This window comes from Xenopus laevis, chromosome 2L (assembly GCF_017654675.1).
Source record: "Xenopus laevis strain J_2021 chromosome 2L, Xenopus_laevis_v10.1, whole genome shotgun sequence".
Taxonomy (NCBI): domain Eukaryota; kingdom Metazoa; phylum Chordata; class Amphibia; order Anura; family Pipidae; genus Xenopus; species Xenopus laevis.
The window spans coordinates 46637354-46654769 of NC_054373.1; the positions used below are offsets into that span (position 1 = coordinate 46637354).

At 38.2% G+C, this 17416-nt stretch overlaps 1 protein-coding gene across 3 annotated transcripts in view; it reads left to right on the forward strand.

The window, feature by feature from the left end:
- The first annotated feature begins 513 nt into the window (after positions 1–513).
- The window catches only part of inpp5k.L (inositol polyphosphate-5-phosphatase K L homeolog), a 36878-nt gene continuing 19975 nt past the window's right edge, over positions 514–17416 (forward strand). For 2 of the 3 annotated variants that reach the window (XM_018246280.2, XM_018246281.2), the window contains exons 1-3: positions 514–801; positions 6877–6946; positions 15171–15377. In XM_018246280.2, coding sequence (XP_018101769.1) covers positions 6885–6946; positions 15171–15377 — 269 coding nt within the window. In that variant the 5' untranslated portion in view covers positions 514–801; positions 6877–6884. The remainder of the gene's footprint in view (positions 802–6876; positions 6947–15170; positions 15378–17416) is intronic. The other variant, XM_018246282.2, reaches the window with a different exon arrangement.

Here is a 17416-nt window from a genome sequence, read left to right on the forward strand (position 1 = left end):
CCCCACAACAGCAGGTTACATATATATATATATATATATATATATATATATATATATATATATATGTGTGTGTGTGTGTATGTAAAGAAAGAAAAAACGCTGTAAAATTGATTTTTTTTTTACATTATCAACGGATTTATTCATAGACAAATCAATCAATTGAAAAAGTTCAAAATAAGCAGCAAACAGCAGTGCAGATTTGTGCTGGTACTTTCAGCATCTGGATATCATCTGCCTACCTTCCCAGCTGCTTCATAGTGACCAGGAAGGAGCCTGCCGCGCCATTCATTACTCTCTGTCCCCCCCCTTCTCCTTTCACAGAAACAGGGCAGAAACTCCCCAACCAGTCAGCTGGCCAATGAGAGGGCGTGATCTTGCCCTTTCACTGACTGATGGCCAATGAGGAAGGGAGAGGGAGGGAGGAACACAAGGCTGCTCGGTGTGTGTTTGAGTGCCTGTGAAGGGAAAAGCAAAGTAGAGGCAGTAATTGCCTTGTGTCACGTGCTGTAGTCTGTCGCATTAAACAACAGAAGCGGCCCATTTCAGCAGTGAGTTGTTGCGGCCCTTCGGACATTCGACTGAACAGGCACATTGCCAGTCCGGGCCGACGCATCCTTGGTATTCACTGCATCACACACAGACTCCCTAGATAATGACTGGGCGTGGTCTGTGTGACGGCATGGTCACACACAGTCCCCACCCCCCGGAAGGCAGGAAGCTCACACAACCAAAACACAACAGGGAAGAGGCGAGAAGGTGGCAGAGAAGCTTCTTGGAACCTCCCGAGGGAGGACCTGAAAGGTAATGTCACAACCTTTATACCTCTTATTTTGCATTATTGTGTGTCTGAAAGTCGAAGGACTTTTTTTCTGAGCTGCTGGGCAGATTCTAGCATGCTGCTAGAGAGAGTAATGGCAAGAAGATAGCCAATAGCATAAACAAGCTTCATGAGCTTCTCACCAGCTCTATCCCATTCATGTGCTGCTTCTGAATGCAGAATTTGATAATAGTAGTGTAGAACCCCTGGCTCATAGATTTCAGCTGATAATTGTAAAATTGAATTCAGGGCTTGTCTCTGTCCTTCCTTATAAACATTGCATCAGTCTAAGGAGGGGAACTCTACCCCTGTAGTTGTTGTGGGACTTTACTTTCCAGAATCTGCTTACTGCTACATGAATGTGAGACTTGTGTGTGTTTATTGTGTATGTGGGGCACATGTGATGTAGTAGAAGAGTGTGTGTCCTACAGCACATAAATACCTGCTGATAGATGACCTGATATATTATGTGATGGCAAGGCCACAGTGGCTATGATGGGTGCATCTGCAGCACTTACTAGGTGTATAGTAATACAAGGCTATATGTGCAAGGTGCCGTTCAGTTTTAATGATCCAGCTTTTTGAGTGTGATCTCCTGGGTTTTATATGGTGAAATCTGATTGCAGTTGCACACAAAACAAATGAGGCCCACAACCACATAGGGATTATTTATGAACCCACGAGCAAAATGCTTGCAGAATTGCATATATTTCATTGCTATTCACAGTTATTTGCTTCAGCATACTCTCACCCAATGTTCCCTCTAAGTTGCGTCGTGCTTGTGAGCGCACAACAACTTATATTATATTGCGCACAAATAATTTTGTGTGAAGACACAATTTTTGGTATTTATTCAGACCTGCACACACAGTTTTTAACATATAGCCCCCTGGGAAACCTATTTTTGCACAACTGAACTGTAACTAACACAAAAAGAGACACTTTTAGTTACAAAGTTTGTACAAAGCATGCATAAGCTGACGCGCCCCAGGGGGCTATATGTTGGAGTGCTGGGGTAAATTTCTATTAATTTGTATATCAAGCCGTACCCACGTGCACCCAATAAAAAGGGATTGAGCTGCATTTTTTTGATTTAATTATATTATATATGGGGAGGTGGCGCTCTCCTTGATGCTTGCTCTCCCAACCCCCGCTTAATGGTGTCTTTGGAAGAGATCATGCTAGACAAAGAGAAAAGCAGGTATGATCTTTCTCCCCCCAAAGATAATACTTTTTTCACTTAGGATAGGACTGACGCACGGACACTGCCTTGACGGGGCGCGTCAGCTTATGCATGCTTTGTACAAACTTTGTAACTAAAAGTGTCTCTTTTTGTGTTAGTTACAGTTCAGTTGTGCAAAAATAGGTTTCCCAGGGGGCTATATGTTGGAGTGCTGGGGTAAATTTCTATTAATTTGTATATCAAGCCGTACCCACGTGCACCCAATAAAAAGGGATTGAGCTGCATTTTTTTGATTTAATTATATTATATATGGGGAGGTGGCGCTCTCCTTGATGCTTGCTCTCCCAACCCCCGCTTAATGGTGTCTTTGGAAGAGATCATGCTAGACAAAGAGAAAAGCAGGTATGATCTTTCTCCCCCCAAAGATAATACTTTTTTCACTTAGGATAGGACTGACGCACGGACACTGCCTTGACGGGGCGCGTCAGCTTATGCATGCTTTGTACAAACTTTGTAACTAAAAGTGTCTCTTTTTGTGTTAGTTACAGTTCAGTTGTGCAAAAATAGGTTTCCCAGGGGGCTATATGTTGGAGTGCTGGGGTAAATTTCTATTAATTTGTATATATATATATATATATATATATATATATATATATATATATATATATATATATATATATATATATATATATATATATATATATATATGAGTGGAATAAAGCACAACTTATCTGCACTGAAAAACAACCTGTGAGTGTTGCTTCTTTCTGCAAATACTTACCCACTTTGGCTGGCACCCAGGAATCGACTGAGTTAACGGAGTGCACCTTTGGATCTCGAATATATATATATATAGATATATATATATATATATATATATAGATATATATATATATATATTTATATATATATATATATATATATATATATATATATATATATATATATATATATATATAAATACTTCCCAAAAAAGAACAATCAACACCGGGATAGTCTTGAAAACAAAAATATATATTTAGTGTTGCTGGTTCTTTTTTGGGAACTATAAGCCTAAGTGTAATGGGTGGCTCTCCCAATATCACCCAGTTGCTTATAGGCTTATACTTTCCAAAAAAGAATCAGCGACACTAAATATGTCTTTTTGTTTTCAAGAATATCCCGGTTCTGCTGGTTCTTTTTTTGGAAAATATATATATATATATATATATATATATATATATATATATATATATATATATATATATATATATATATATTGTGATTTGATTATTATGATGCAAAGTAAAGGGTGTGCAGACTCAAGACTCCCTCTGTGTTTGACCTTACACCTACAACTGACTTGGCCACTGGGCTGTTTTGTCTCATAGGGCCTCCCCGTAGCTGATGCAGAGCCCCCCCGTCCATTTTTTTGTTTTTGTTTGGAGCAACAAAAAAAAAGGTAGAGTGGGGGCTGATCGCTATTGCTGAGAGCACAATATCACTTTTTGCCTCCCCTGGTAACTGGGTGAGTTTCTTAACTTGCCAACAGCACCCCTGCTTGCACACTAATACCATTCTTACACTCTTATTATCATTCTTACACACATTAAAACCAGAAAATTGACAACACACCTTGAGCATTATTTGCCAATGCAGCCTAAAGGAACAGTAACACCAAAAAATTGTAATGCTTAAAAGTAATTGAAATATAATGTATATATTAGATATACCATGACCTGGATGAATGAAAATCTTCATAGTCATAATGTACTGCTGCTCTGCATTGGTAAAACTGGTGTTTCTCCTTCTGGTGAATGATAATACCCGTGGCATAACAAGTGGGCACCAGGCTCCCCCACAAAAAAAACTTTGAAGGTGCCCAGTGCGCACAAGCTGCTCCCACCACACCAAACCCCTCCCTGCTCACTGCTTTCTCTATAGTTACACAGGATGTGCACCCGGCACATGCCAAAAAATATCTCTTTGCCTTGTCGCACAGATATGACATTGTGACTCTCATGGACTATAATAAATATTTCTTTACTTTTGACTTGAAATCCTGAGAGTGCCGCCTTTCTGCACATATATATATATATATATATATATATATATTTTGTTTAGATTTTTATTTATAGATATAGGTAAAAATGTAAATGTAAATTTAAAAGACTCGTTTACTAGAGGCAGGGGCAAGAGTTGGAATGCTAAGGGGATTAAAAGTAGCACACCACCTTATAAACAGTTAGCTCTGTACACGCAAGTCATTAACACAAGATTCCAGTTGTACCTGGAACGTGGGTGCTTATATAATGGATAAATGCCAAAACAATTCCCCAAGCCCACTGCTGGACACATTAGCTTTCACTAAATCTGGGGGATAATTGGTGGTACACCTCGCACCAATTAGCAGAGGGGGTTCAGTCAGTGTTCTGGGGCAGCAGCAAACAGAAAGACATCCTTAACCATTGTGTGGGGACTTGGGTGGGTACCTATTGTGTGTACTATATGTCTGATGGGTATTTAACAAGTTTTCTCTTGCTAGGATTTGCATTTCACCTAATTAGATATACATTTAAGTCTTGCTGGGATTTCCTGGGATCACTAGCATTTTTCTTGTGTAACAGATGAACTTTCTCAGCTATAAGCCACTTACATCCATCCCAGATGCTTTACACGAGGAGAGCTGAAATCTTCATCAGAAAATAAATTAGCATGAAATTTTAATCTCGTATTCCCATCTGTAATCTTCCTACCATAAAGAGCTCATGTTAAACCCCTGGTGCCTGGCATTCATTATTACAAGTGGAATGTATGAGAAGTATTAGGGCTTGGGCTTTAATACAGGGCACACATGAGTCTGAACTAGTTCCTATGCTTTAGCAGAATGATTTCTACAAGTTCTGCATTAAAGGGGTGGTTCACCTTTGAGTGAACTTTTAGTGTGTTATAGAATTGCCAATTGTAACCAACTTTTCAATTGGTCTTCATTATTTATAGCTTTTTAAATGATTTGCCTTTGTTGGCTTACTCTTTCTAACTTTCAAATGGGGGTCACTGACCCCCATCTAAAAAACAGGTGCCTATAAGGCTACAATTTTTTTGTTATTGATACTTTTTATGACTCATCTTTCTCTTCAGGCCTCTATTTATATTCCAGTCACTTATTGAAATCAGTGCATGGTTGCTAGGGTAATTTGGACCCTAGCAACTGGATTGATGAAATTGCAAACTAGAGAGCTGCTAAATAACTCAAAAACCACAAATAATAAAAAATTATAATAATTTGCAAATTGTCGGAGAATATCACTCCCTACATCATACTAGAAGTTAACTCAAAGCTGACCCATTTAACCATAAGGGCTGTACATCCTATTTAACCTCTTTTAGTCTAATACAGTTTACTCTGAAAGCCGACCTTTTTGGAATATAAATGTGCATTAGTGACAGTCAAAGGAATGTGTTGTCATTGAGCACACCGAATCACCTGTTGTTTACATTCTTTTCACATTACAGTGTTAAAGGCCTAAAGGATGACTCCGTTTTCTGTTGGTGACCATTTAACCATTCTGACCTTAGCCAGACTTCTAGAGCAGGAATACAACATCTTCTCTGAAACCGACCCATCTCTTTTTGACCTAATATTGAAGTTTCACCTTCTTATGTCTTTCTGAAGCAGCTCTGAGAAGGGTGGCAGGGTCTCGACTCTAAATTGTTCTAAATTGATACATTTAGTTGATACATTTCTTATATCCACGAGCGATTTTGTCGCAATCCGACGCGCTGCGACAACGCATGCAAATTGTCACATGCGACAAAAATAAGGTAAGAGATAGAATTGTCGCATGGTGTCGCAGCGTTAATGCGACACGACTGTCAGGTGCAGACGCTGCTGCTGACCTGCTGAGCAGAGACCCAAATGGTTTCTTATTTAAGGAAAAAACTCAAATGGAAAAAACCGTGAATCGGCGAGTTCGGGGTTAACAACCTGAAAACTTAAATTGATTTAGTTTTCAGGCAAAACCCTATGAAAAAAAACTCAAACATCATGAAGGCTATTAATATTTTACGATTCAAGGGACCTCTGCCATTGACTCCTACATGACCTCAACAGGTTTAAGTTCGTGTATTTTTGGATTTGGATTTCCAGGGGTATAAATAAATCTTGAAAAATTTGAGGTTTTTTTAACCCGAAAAAAAATGATCTTTGACTAAAACATAACCTTGAAAACTCTTTTTTTTTTTGGAAAACAGAACTTGAACCTTAATAAATCTGCCCCTACACTTTAAACTTAAAATTTGGAAAAACTGTTGAAAATAAAACATGGAAAGCAATTGAAAAAAGTCTGGTGAACAATCTGAAAAACAACGGAACTGGAAAATATAGTATTTGGAAGGCAAATAACCCCTTTAAAGCTTCTCAGAGCCGTATATTTTATTGGCTTATTTTATTGGTTAGTGGGAAATGTATAGCAACCTTATGAGCAGAGTTCATTTATATTTGATAGGAGCTGCCATATCGTTGGTCTTGGCTGTAAACATTGGAAGATGAACAAGCCCGTTAGATTTTTCCTATTGCTTGATTCATTTTTAATTTTATTTAAATAGTGCACCAGAAATAATAACGTAAAAAAATAACTTTTTCTAACAACTTATGTTGCAACTTTGCTTCATAAGACATCAACCCTGCTTTCAGCAGCTATGTCAATATACCAGAGGGAGGAATATAAGAATGGTTAGAAAACAGTAAACAGCTGGAAAAAAATATTTATAATGTGTATTATTTGATTACAATTGAACTTAATGGGTTTGGACTTGCAATTTGTGGATAAAATAGTTGTACAGTATGCAATCACTGAATGTGTTAATCAACATATTTTAACTTTTTTCACTCTAGCAATAGAAATGAATCCCGATGAACTCAGCCTAAATGCAATGACCATAAATCCAAAATCAATTGATCTTCGGTAAGTATATGTTGCATATAGTCTTTTAAATAGTTAAAGGGTAAAGAGCTGCCGGTTTGGGTGGGTTGTTGAGTAGCTTAATGGGTTGAGGGTCCCAGGGATTATCTCTGAAGTCTCGATATCTCTATAGCCAAAATTAAGAAATATACAATAAGTATGTATGGCATTTTTTTCTGCTGAACTTTATACAATCTTAAACATAGACTTTGGCACACTATATGCACTAACTAGCATGCACTGGTAAAAGCTGTGTGTTTCCTTCAGAAAGACTACTATAGTTTATATAAATATGCTGCTGTGTAGCCATGGGGCAGCCATTCAAGATGGAAAAAGGAGAAAAGGAACTGGTTACATAGCAGATAATAGATAAAACACCATTGTATTGGGCAGAGCTTTTTTGTTATGTGCTATGTAACCTGTGCCTTTTCTCGTTTTTTACAGCTTGTCCCTATGGCTACACAGCAGCTTATTTTTTTAAACTATAGTCATTTTTCTGAAGCAAACACACAGCTTTTACCAGTGCAAGTTTGCTGTATATTATATTTTCATTACTTTAACACACTTTCATTTTTTGGTGTAACTGATCCTTTAATGTACTATTGTTTGTTTTTTCCATGTTGATTGAAAGAAGTTAAGTACAAAACATAAAAGGCATTTTATGCCTAAAATATAAACCATATCTTTTGGTAATTCTAAACCCAAATCAAAGTTAAACTGCATAGACCAAAAACAATTGGAAAACCCAAAACAACTTATATATTACTTGAACCTGGCATATAGCTGTACAATAGCTGTTAAATACAATCCGAAATATTGTTCTTAGAAACAGAATTGCTTCTGCCATATCCTCCGTCAGAGAAGCTCTTAATTCTGATTTGGTTATTTTCAGTACTTGTACTTAAAGTTATTAGGAGTCGGAGTCGGTACATTTTTGGCGACTCCGACTCCAGATACCCAAAATTGCTTCCAACTCCACAGCTCTGCTCTTGCCAGTCACCTTGTTAAAGGAATAGTTCAGTGTGAAAATAAAAACTGTGTAAATAGATAGGCTGTGCAAAATAAAAAATGTTTCTAATATAGTTAGTTAGCCAAAAATGTAAATTATAAAGGCTGGAGTGAACAGATGTCTAATAAAACAGCCAGAATCCAACTTCCTGCTTTTCAGCTCTATAACTCTGAGCTAGTCAGTGACTTGAAGGGGGGCCACATGGTACATTTCTGTTCAGTGAGTTTGTAATTGATCCTCAGCATTCAGCTCAGATTCAAAAGCAACAGATATGACCCATGTGGCCCCCCTCAAGTCTCTGATTGGTTACTGCCTGGTAGTCAGGGTAACCAGTCAGTGTAAACCGAGAGAGCGGAAAAGCAGGAAGTTGGGTTCTGACTGACAAGTTATACATCTGTTCACTCCAGCCTTTATACATTACATTTTTGGCTAACTAACTATATTAGAAACATTTTTTATTTTGCACAGCCTATCTATTTACCCAGTTTTTATTTTTACACTGAACAATTCCTTTAAAGTGACACTAATGTTCCAAATTTGACATTGCCATTATCCTTTTAAAGGCGTGGTTCACCTTTAAGTTTATTTTTAGTATGTTATAGAATGGTCCGTTCTAAGAAACTTTTCAATTGGTTTTCATTATTTGTATTTTATAGTTTTTTTTATTATATGCCTTCTTCTTCTGACTCTTTACAACTTACAAAGGGGGGGGGGGTCACTGACCCCATCTAAAAACAAATGCTCTGTGAGGCTACAAATGTATTGTTATTGCTACTTTTTATTATCCATCTTTCTATTCAGGTTCTCTCCTATTCATATTCCTGTCTCGTATTCAAATCAGTGCTTGGTTGCTAGGGTAATTTGAACTCTAGCAACCAGATTGCAGAAATAGCAAACTGGAGAGCTGCTCAAAAACCACAAAAAAATAAAAAATGCAAATAGCAAATGTCTTAGAATATCACTCTCTACATCATACTAAAAGATAATTCCAAGGTGAACCACACCTTTAAGACACTTTCTGGCACTAATGTAATCCAATATAAGTAATGCTTGCTTCCCACCATCGATCCTACCCTTACAACTCTTCTCCCATGATTGTATATGATATCTGGCTTAAAGGAGAAGCAAACCCTTTATTTAAAAAAACCCATACCCTCCCACCCTACATAGAGCCCCCTCCCCCTGTCTAGCTGCCCCTAACTCTTTACTTACCCCTCCGTGCATATTCTTATTCTGTCTAGCGGAGTTCACGGGGCGCCATCTTCAGTTGCTTCGTTAATCTTCGGAATGAGACCGGCAAATCGGAGCATGTTGGAGAAAGTTTCAGTCTCATTCTGAAGATGCGGCTGAAGATGTCACCCGTGAACTCCGCTGGACAGAGTCTTCACGGAGGGGTAAGTAAAGAGTTAGGTGCATTTTTCCCAGCTAGGCTAGGAGGGAGGGGGTCTATGTAGGGTAGGGTTTTTTTTAATAAGGGTTTGTTTCTCCTTTAAGGGCAGGGTAAAGACCTGACATATATTTAGAGCTGCCTTGCTCTCGCCTCCACCCTGAATCTCAGATGGATATGCTTAATGAATGATGGGATTTTGTACCAATTAGTGCTGTAGCGCTTGTATCCAGAGTGGTTGCAAATGGCTGCTGTGAATTGCATGAAAGTGAGCTGGCACAGATTCATGGGGAAAAAAATTCTATTTCAAAATGAATCAGTTATTAGTGCTGCTCCAGCAGAATTCTGAACTGAAATCCATTTCTCAAAAGAGCAAACAGATTTTTTTATATTCAATTTTGAAATCTGACATGGGGCTAGACATTTTGTCATTTCCCAGCTGCCCCTGGTCATGTGACTTCTGCCTGCACTTTAGGAGAGAAATGCTTTCTGGCAGGCTGCTGTTTTTCCTTCTCAATGTAACTGAATGTGTCTCAGTGGGACATGGGTTTTTACTATTGAGTGCTGTTCTTAGATCTACCAGGCAGCTGTTATCTTGTGTTAGGGAGCTGCTATCTGGTTACCTTCCCATTGTTCTTTTGTTTGGCTGCTGGAGGGAAAAAGGGAGGGGGGTGATATCACTCCAACTTGCAGTACAGCAGTAAAGAGTGATTGAAGTTTATCAGAGCACAAGTCACATGACTTGGGGCAGCTGGGAAATTGACAATATGTCTAGCCCCATGTCAGATTTCAAAATTGAATATAAAAAAATCTGTTTGCTCTTTTGAAAAATGAATTTCAGTGCAGAATTCTGCTGGAGCAGCACTATTAACTGATTCATTTTGAAAATGTTTTTTTTTCCCATGACAGTATCCCTTTAAGCATAATACAGAATACAGGCTCAATTGCAACCTTTATATATAACAGTTAGCGACATCCATTTGCTCATAATGGGAATATACGTTTCTTCCCCTGGTTTGCAGGGAAATGTTTCAACAGAAAAACACTAAGAATGAAGGAATCCCACTTTAAACTTGTTATAAACAGACCACTGACAAAATAGTTGGTTTTCATCTGCTAAAGGGCCTGTTCACCTTTGAGTTAACTTTTAGTATGTCATAGAATGGCCAACTTTTCAATTGGTCTTCATTATTTTTTTTTCTTCTTCTTTTTCCAGTTTTCAAATAACTACCATCTAAAAACATATGCTCTGTAAGGCTACAATTGTATTATTATTGTTGGTTTTTATTACTCTTTCTATTCAGGTCCTCTCTTAATCATATCTCAGTCTCTTATTCAAACAGTGCATGGTTGGTAGGGTAATTTGGACCATAGCAACCAGATGCTAAATAACTAAAAAATCATAAATAATCAAAAATGTAAACCAATTGCAAATAGTCTCAGAATATCACTCTCAATATCATGCAATACGCGAACAACCCCTATAATACTGGAAATAATAATGAATTGCTATCTACAGATATGCTTTCATTGAGTGGCAATAGTTGCTTGAATGAAAAATGTTGAAATTGTTGTTTTGTTTTTTTTTTCCTCTTTATCTGGCAGTTTAATTATTAGACAAAAAGCTGTACTGTGATTGTTCTAGTCTCTCCTGACTCCTGTGAACTTGCTAGAGGGTTTAGCAGTTCTCATGCATGAACAGTGGAAGTCTATGGGAACTATTGATATTTCTCTCCCCCCCCCCCACTTTTAAGAAGCATATTAACTGAAGCGTGAGATTAATGTCCCAATCCTCATGCTTTTTCTATTCATCTACCCATTAATGAGCATACAAAGAACAGTGGGGTGGGAAGTTGCTCAGATCACAAGGGGAGGCTTAAAACTCATGCAACTGTATTTACACTTCAAATTATAAAGGTGTTTGATTTCTTTTTTTTTTTTTTTTTTAAATATTTTTTGCATGTTAGTACTGTAGTAAAATTCTTGCAAGAAAATTATGTCGCAAAAAATGGTGCGCAGCTTACGTATTGAATTGGTGGATATCTTAGGTTGCTACGAGAGCACTTGAGAAAGGAGGCTGCGCCTCTGAAACGTTGTGGGGATCTCAATAAATATTTTCTACTGTTTAGCACGAATGCTAATGTGAGTGCCATCTGATTTTTTGACTAAAGTTTGGGTTGCTACGGGTAACTGTACAATGAGCTATTAGACTGGCTTGCTCTAGTTCAGTCACAATAATGACATTGAATGTCTGGTTGCTGTGAGATATAGTGCTGGTGCAAATACAAATTATAGTCCATGCATTGGTGCAAAGACTTATTCAGGTATGGGATCCATTATCCGGAAACCCAGAAAGCTCCGAATTATGGAAAGTCTCTCATGGGTGTATATTTATCAAAGAGTGAAGTTAGACATCGCCACAGCCTGCTAAAGCGAAATTCTGCCACTCTCCATTCATTTCTATGCCATTTTTAAGGAGTATTTATTAAAGGGTGAACTTTATTTTTCACCCATTGATACATACTCTTTTAAAAATCCAATAGAAATGAATGGAGAGTGACAGAATTTCACTTTAGCAGGCTGAGGCAATCTTCACTCTTTGATAAATATATCCCATAGACTCCATTTTATCCAAATAATCCAATTTTTTTAAAAATGATTTCATTTTTCTCTAATAATAAAACTACCTTGTTCTTCATCCAAACTAAGATATAATCAATCCTTATTGGAAGCAAAACCAACCTATTGGCTTTATTTAATATTTTAATGATGTTGTAGGCGACTAAAGGTATGCATATCAAAATTATGAAAATATCTGTTATCTGGAAAGCCCCATTTCCTGGGTCTTCTGGATAACAGATCCCATACCTAGAAAAATACTTGGTTTACGTACATGCTTGGAAAACGCTCATATTTTCCAGAGTGATTTTTTAATTAATATTATATGGCCATAGAGACATGATATGCCCCAGGCCGATGCCATGTCTGTAAGTACAAAGTGATTTTGGGGCGTAAGGAAGTAAATAGCCGAAATTAAACAAGTTTCTGATGCAGAGTGGAAATGACAATCAATGGAACCAGGTACTTGGGAGTGGAAACAAAAAGTATATGCTGCTGCACAATTTACAATCCACACACTTCTGAAATCGTGGTGCAGACCCCCACTAGATCACAATAAATGAGTTAAAGGAGAAGGAAAGGTTAAAACTAAGTAAGCCTTATCAGAAAGGTCCATCTAAATATACCAGTAAACCCCCAAAATAATGTTGCTCTGAGTCCTTTGTCAAAAGAAACACAGCATTTCTTTCCTTCTATTGTGTACACATGGGCTTGTGTATCAGACTTCCTGCCTTCAGCTTAAACCTCATTGCCCTGGGCAAGAGCATGCTCAGTTTGCTTCTCTCCCCCCACCCCTCCCTTCTCTACTTTAATCTGAGCCCAGAGCAGGGAGAGACTCAGGCAGGAAGTGATGTCACACCACATTAATACTGCAGCTCCTATTCTAAACAAACAGAGAGTTTCTAGAGCTTTTTACTCAGGTATGGTAAAACATTCTACAGAATAAATATAGAATTCTAGCTTGCACTATTGCAGCTAATCTATTGGCAATAAACTGCCTCCGTAGCTTTCCTTCTCCTTTAAGCTCTCTAGGTGCATGTTCTATAGAGTGTATGTGGTTCCTTTAATATTTTCTGTTGGCAATGGGACAAAACTTTCCTACAAGGTAAAGTAACCAGGTTTCTCTGAGACACAAAGGTAGCAAAGATATGGCTCTGTTGAAGTAGTTGGGTGATAAGCACCTAGGCACTGGGCCTCTGTGCTCCCCCCTGTAGCCTGATTGGGAATTGTCCTGATGCATATGAGCCAACACAGATATTGAGGTACACCCCTACTCCCTAACTCTGCCACAGGAATTAATTAGCAAGTATCTGGAACAGTGAGCAGAGTGCTGCTTGTAACTGCTACTTGTAAGGGTTCAATTGCTCTCGGGGGCACGCTTCGCACCCTAGAATGAAATTGTGTTGGACTGGGGTGCCAGGAGCCCACCAATAAACCTTGGCCACAGGCCCACTCTCCAAACTGGTTTTCCGTTCTCTTGTCAGTGTTATCATCTATCCTTCCCTCCATGTATTCTTTTTGTTTTCAAATAGAAATAGGGAAATGCTGATATAGGCATACAAAACAAATGGTTTGGTAAAAACGAGGGCCCACTGGTGTGTCAGTTGTCCCGTCCAGCACTGTTTGGGAAGGTTTGAGGACACTTGTAAATGTGCACACACAGCTAAAGTTGATATGTTATGTTTTCCACTAAAGCGACAAAGAGTGAAGCAGAGCACACTCCTGGAGATTGGATAACGAGAACTCCTGGTGCTCAGTGCTAGGAGTCCGGCGACCTCCAATGTGACATCAAAATGGTAAACACACTGGCACACAAGGAACTTTATGCAGGGTTACCCCTTGCGTTTATTAAGTGCGGACCTTGGTCCGCACTTAATAAACGCAAGGGGTAACCCTGCATAAAGTTCCTTGTGTGCCAGTGTGTTTACCATTTTGATGTTTTCCACTAAAACACATAGCAATTCAGCCATTCATTTTCTCCTCCTTTTTTCAGTCTAAGCCTAAACTTCCATCCTTACTTCATTCACTCCATCACACATCATTTTTCCTCCTCTCTTTTCCACCCATTTTTATTTATTTTTCTCCCTTCCTTCCATTATTCCTGTCACTCATCCGTCTTCATTTTACACACATCAAATCTGCTGGCTTCCACTCCCAGTGACCCATTCTTAGACCAATGACATCCATTCTTTAGCCCTTCAGCAACCTTCCACTGGTTTTCTGAGATTTTTCAATATAAATGTTGGACATCCCCAGCCCAAGCATCTGTCTTTTCTTTACATTGCTTTACTAAAAGGGATTCTGTCATGATTTTTATGTAGTTTTTATTCCTTAATTACACTGTTTACACTGCAAATAATTCACTCTACCATATAAAATTTAATTCCTGAACCAGCAAGTGTATTTTTTTTAGATGTAATATTGGTGTGTAGGAGCCATCTCAGGTCATTTTGCCTGGTCATGTGATTTCAGAAAGAGCCAGCATGGAACTGCTTTCTGGCTGGCTGTTGTTTCTCCTACTCAATGTAACTGAATGTGTCACAGTGGGACCCATATTTTACTATTGAGAGCTGTTCTTATATCTACCAGGCAGCTGTTATCTTCTGTTAGGGAGTTGCTATCTGGTTACCTTCCCATTTTTCTGTTGTTAGGCTGCTGGGGAGAGGTGGTGATAACACTCCAGCTTGCAGTACAGCAGTAAAGAGTGACTGAAGTTTATCAGAGCACAAGTCACATGACTGGAGGCAGCTGGGAAATTGACAATATGTCTAGCCCCATGTCAGATTTCAAACTTAAGTATAAAAAAAATCTGTTCTTTTGAGAAATGGACTTCAGTGCACAATTCTGCTGGAGTAGCACTAGTACATTTTTTTCCCATGACAGCATCCCTTTCCAGAACCCCAAAATTCTCATTTAAACATTTATTTCCATAATATAATCATGTATAAAGGGTTTGGGGTTAAGTAAAAACCAAATCTTAAGCACAAGAATTTGTACTCAGGACTGCATACAATGTTCTTCTTTGTACTGGGATTAAAGGAAATTTATTCTGAAAATTGCATTCTGTAGAGCAAAGCTGCCTTTGCGTGTGTAAGATTAGTGGGCCTATTAGAGTCCCAGCAATATTGCTATTGATCTGCTTGTGCGAGAATGGAAAGCCCAGAGCAATCAGACTTTGATTTCTTATCCCTTTCTGGATCTGGCTTGGACAGGCAGCATGAGGAACGTGTACGCTCTGATAGCCTGAGCAGCACGGGTTCCTATGGCAAGTTTGTGCTGCGGCAGAGAGTGGCCCAGCTTATGACTTGCATGGAAGACGTAAGCTCTGATGAGGACCTTCATGAAGAACTCTCCCGCTCTATAGACCAGGCTTTCTTGATCTGTGGCAGAAAGATGGTGCCAAAGACTCTGGATTTCAGGTGTTAACTCTATATAAATACATAATTGGAGTATGTCACTCAGGTATATGGCGCAGGTCTCAGGGTGGTGAGGATACAGAATAGATTTTGTTATCATAATCTTTAAGACAGGTTTTATACTGAGAGTTGTAGCAACGAGTTGATTGCTACAGGCCCGAAGATTACTTCTTTAGCTTAGAAAAACTCATGCAATGATTGTTATTTATGTATTGCACTAGGAAAATGTTCATAGCCCAAGCAATGTAGCCATAGAGCTGCTCCTGCACTGTAACCCTTAGTATCATGTTAAAACATGTGGATGTTTTAGTTTACCAACTTCAGTTTACCAGGGCTACAGGCAACTGGAATGACATTTTTGCATTTGTCTGTGTGACTGTGTGTGTCTGCTTTTGTCTAATAGTATTACTATTTATTATTCCATTAACACTGATCAAACTTCTGTCTAGTTTCAATTTTACTTGATTTATTGTTATTTACATTGTTACTTAAAGGGATACTGTCGTCCCATAATAACCCCCTTCTGTTATATTATTAATGGTATTTTAATACTCCCTTTATAATAATATTATTGAATGTGTAATGATTGCCTGGTTTTGTCACATTAGAGGTATAATGCATCTATTTCCTTTGCTGCCTCTAAATCCTCCATATTTAACTCTCATTGTTAGGACAGCCAAACAAGCTAAGATCTTAAACGAACAGTAACACCTAAAAATGAATATGTAATTAAGTAATAAAAATATAATCTACAGATTGCACTGCACTGGTACAACTGGTGTGTTTGCTTCAGAAACTGTACTATAGTTTATATAAAAAGACTGATGTATAGCCATGGGGGGCAGCCATTTAAAGCTGAAAAAGGAGAAGCTCTGTAGTATGCAATGGGATTCTTCAGAAATTTTCTGTGATCCATTGTGTATCCTGCGTTTGAATGGCTGCCCCATAGCTGCACAGCAGCTTGTTTATATAAACTATAAGAGTTTTTATGAAGCAAACACACCAGTTTTACCAGTGCAAAGCAACAGTACATTATATTTTCATTCCTTTAAAACATTTACATTTTTTGGTGTTACTGTTCCTTTAACATTTAATCTTTAATGTAATAATATTATACTATTATTGTATTGTTCCTAAATGTTAATATACAGTGCTGCATAATAGATAGATAGATAGATAAAAATGTGTATATTTCTTTGGCTTTGGCCCACAAGCTTGGTTACCAAATCAGGTTGATTTATTAATTTGGCCCCAGGCTAAAGATTTAAATTAGTGCCCTGTGCATTGTGAGCAGGCCCCATTCACTGCATGATGTACCCAGATATGTGGGTGAGCTGCAACCAGATATTGGCAAAAGGGCTACTTACCTCTTCACTCAGGAGTGGCCATTGACCGTTAATAGTAACCCATGTATAACCTGCTAAAAATAAACCCCATGCATTCCAAGCAGCAATGTAGTAAATGTTAATGACTCTTTCTGCTAAATGCTAGTTGATCATACTTTGTCTTTTGGTACGAGGCACGTGGCTGTGGGTAAATGTCAAAGATTCCAACTACAGTAGAACCCCCATTTTAAATTTTTCAGGAGACCAGAAAAAAATGGTGTAAAATCAGGGAAAAGTATTATGCATAATATATAGGTGGGACCACAAAACAACAATGTAAAATGAGGGAAAACTTAAAATCAGGGGATGTAAAATGGGGGTTCTACTGTATATCGTAAGATAAGGCATTTGTTAATTTAGTCAGGGGAGTAGCGGGAAATAGATGCTATCAAGCGTTTGCCATTAACGTTTCCAGCTGTAAACACTTTTTCCAAAACTGTTACTGTATGCAGCTAAATTAAACACCATAAACCAGTATTGGTTATTCATATTCATGTTCCATTTTACCAATCATACCATGGTTGTTTACATTGGTATGTCATAGCCTACTTAATTTTAGGGTCAATGCCACTTGTAATAAATTATGGATGCAGAATGTATTGTCTACTGGTAAAACCAAGACATAGGTCATTTTTTTGGTACTTTTCTGTCCTTTAA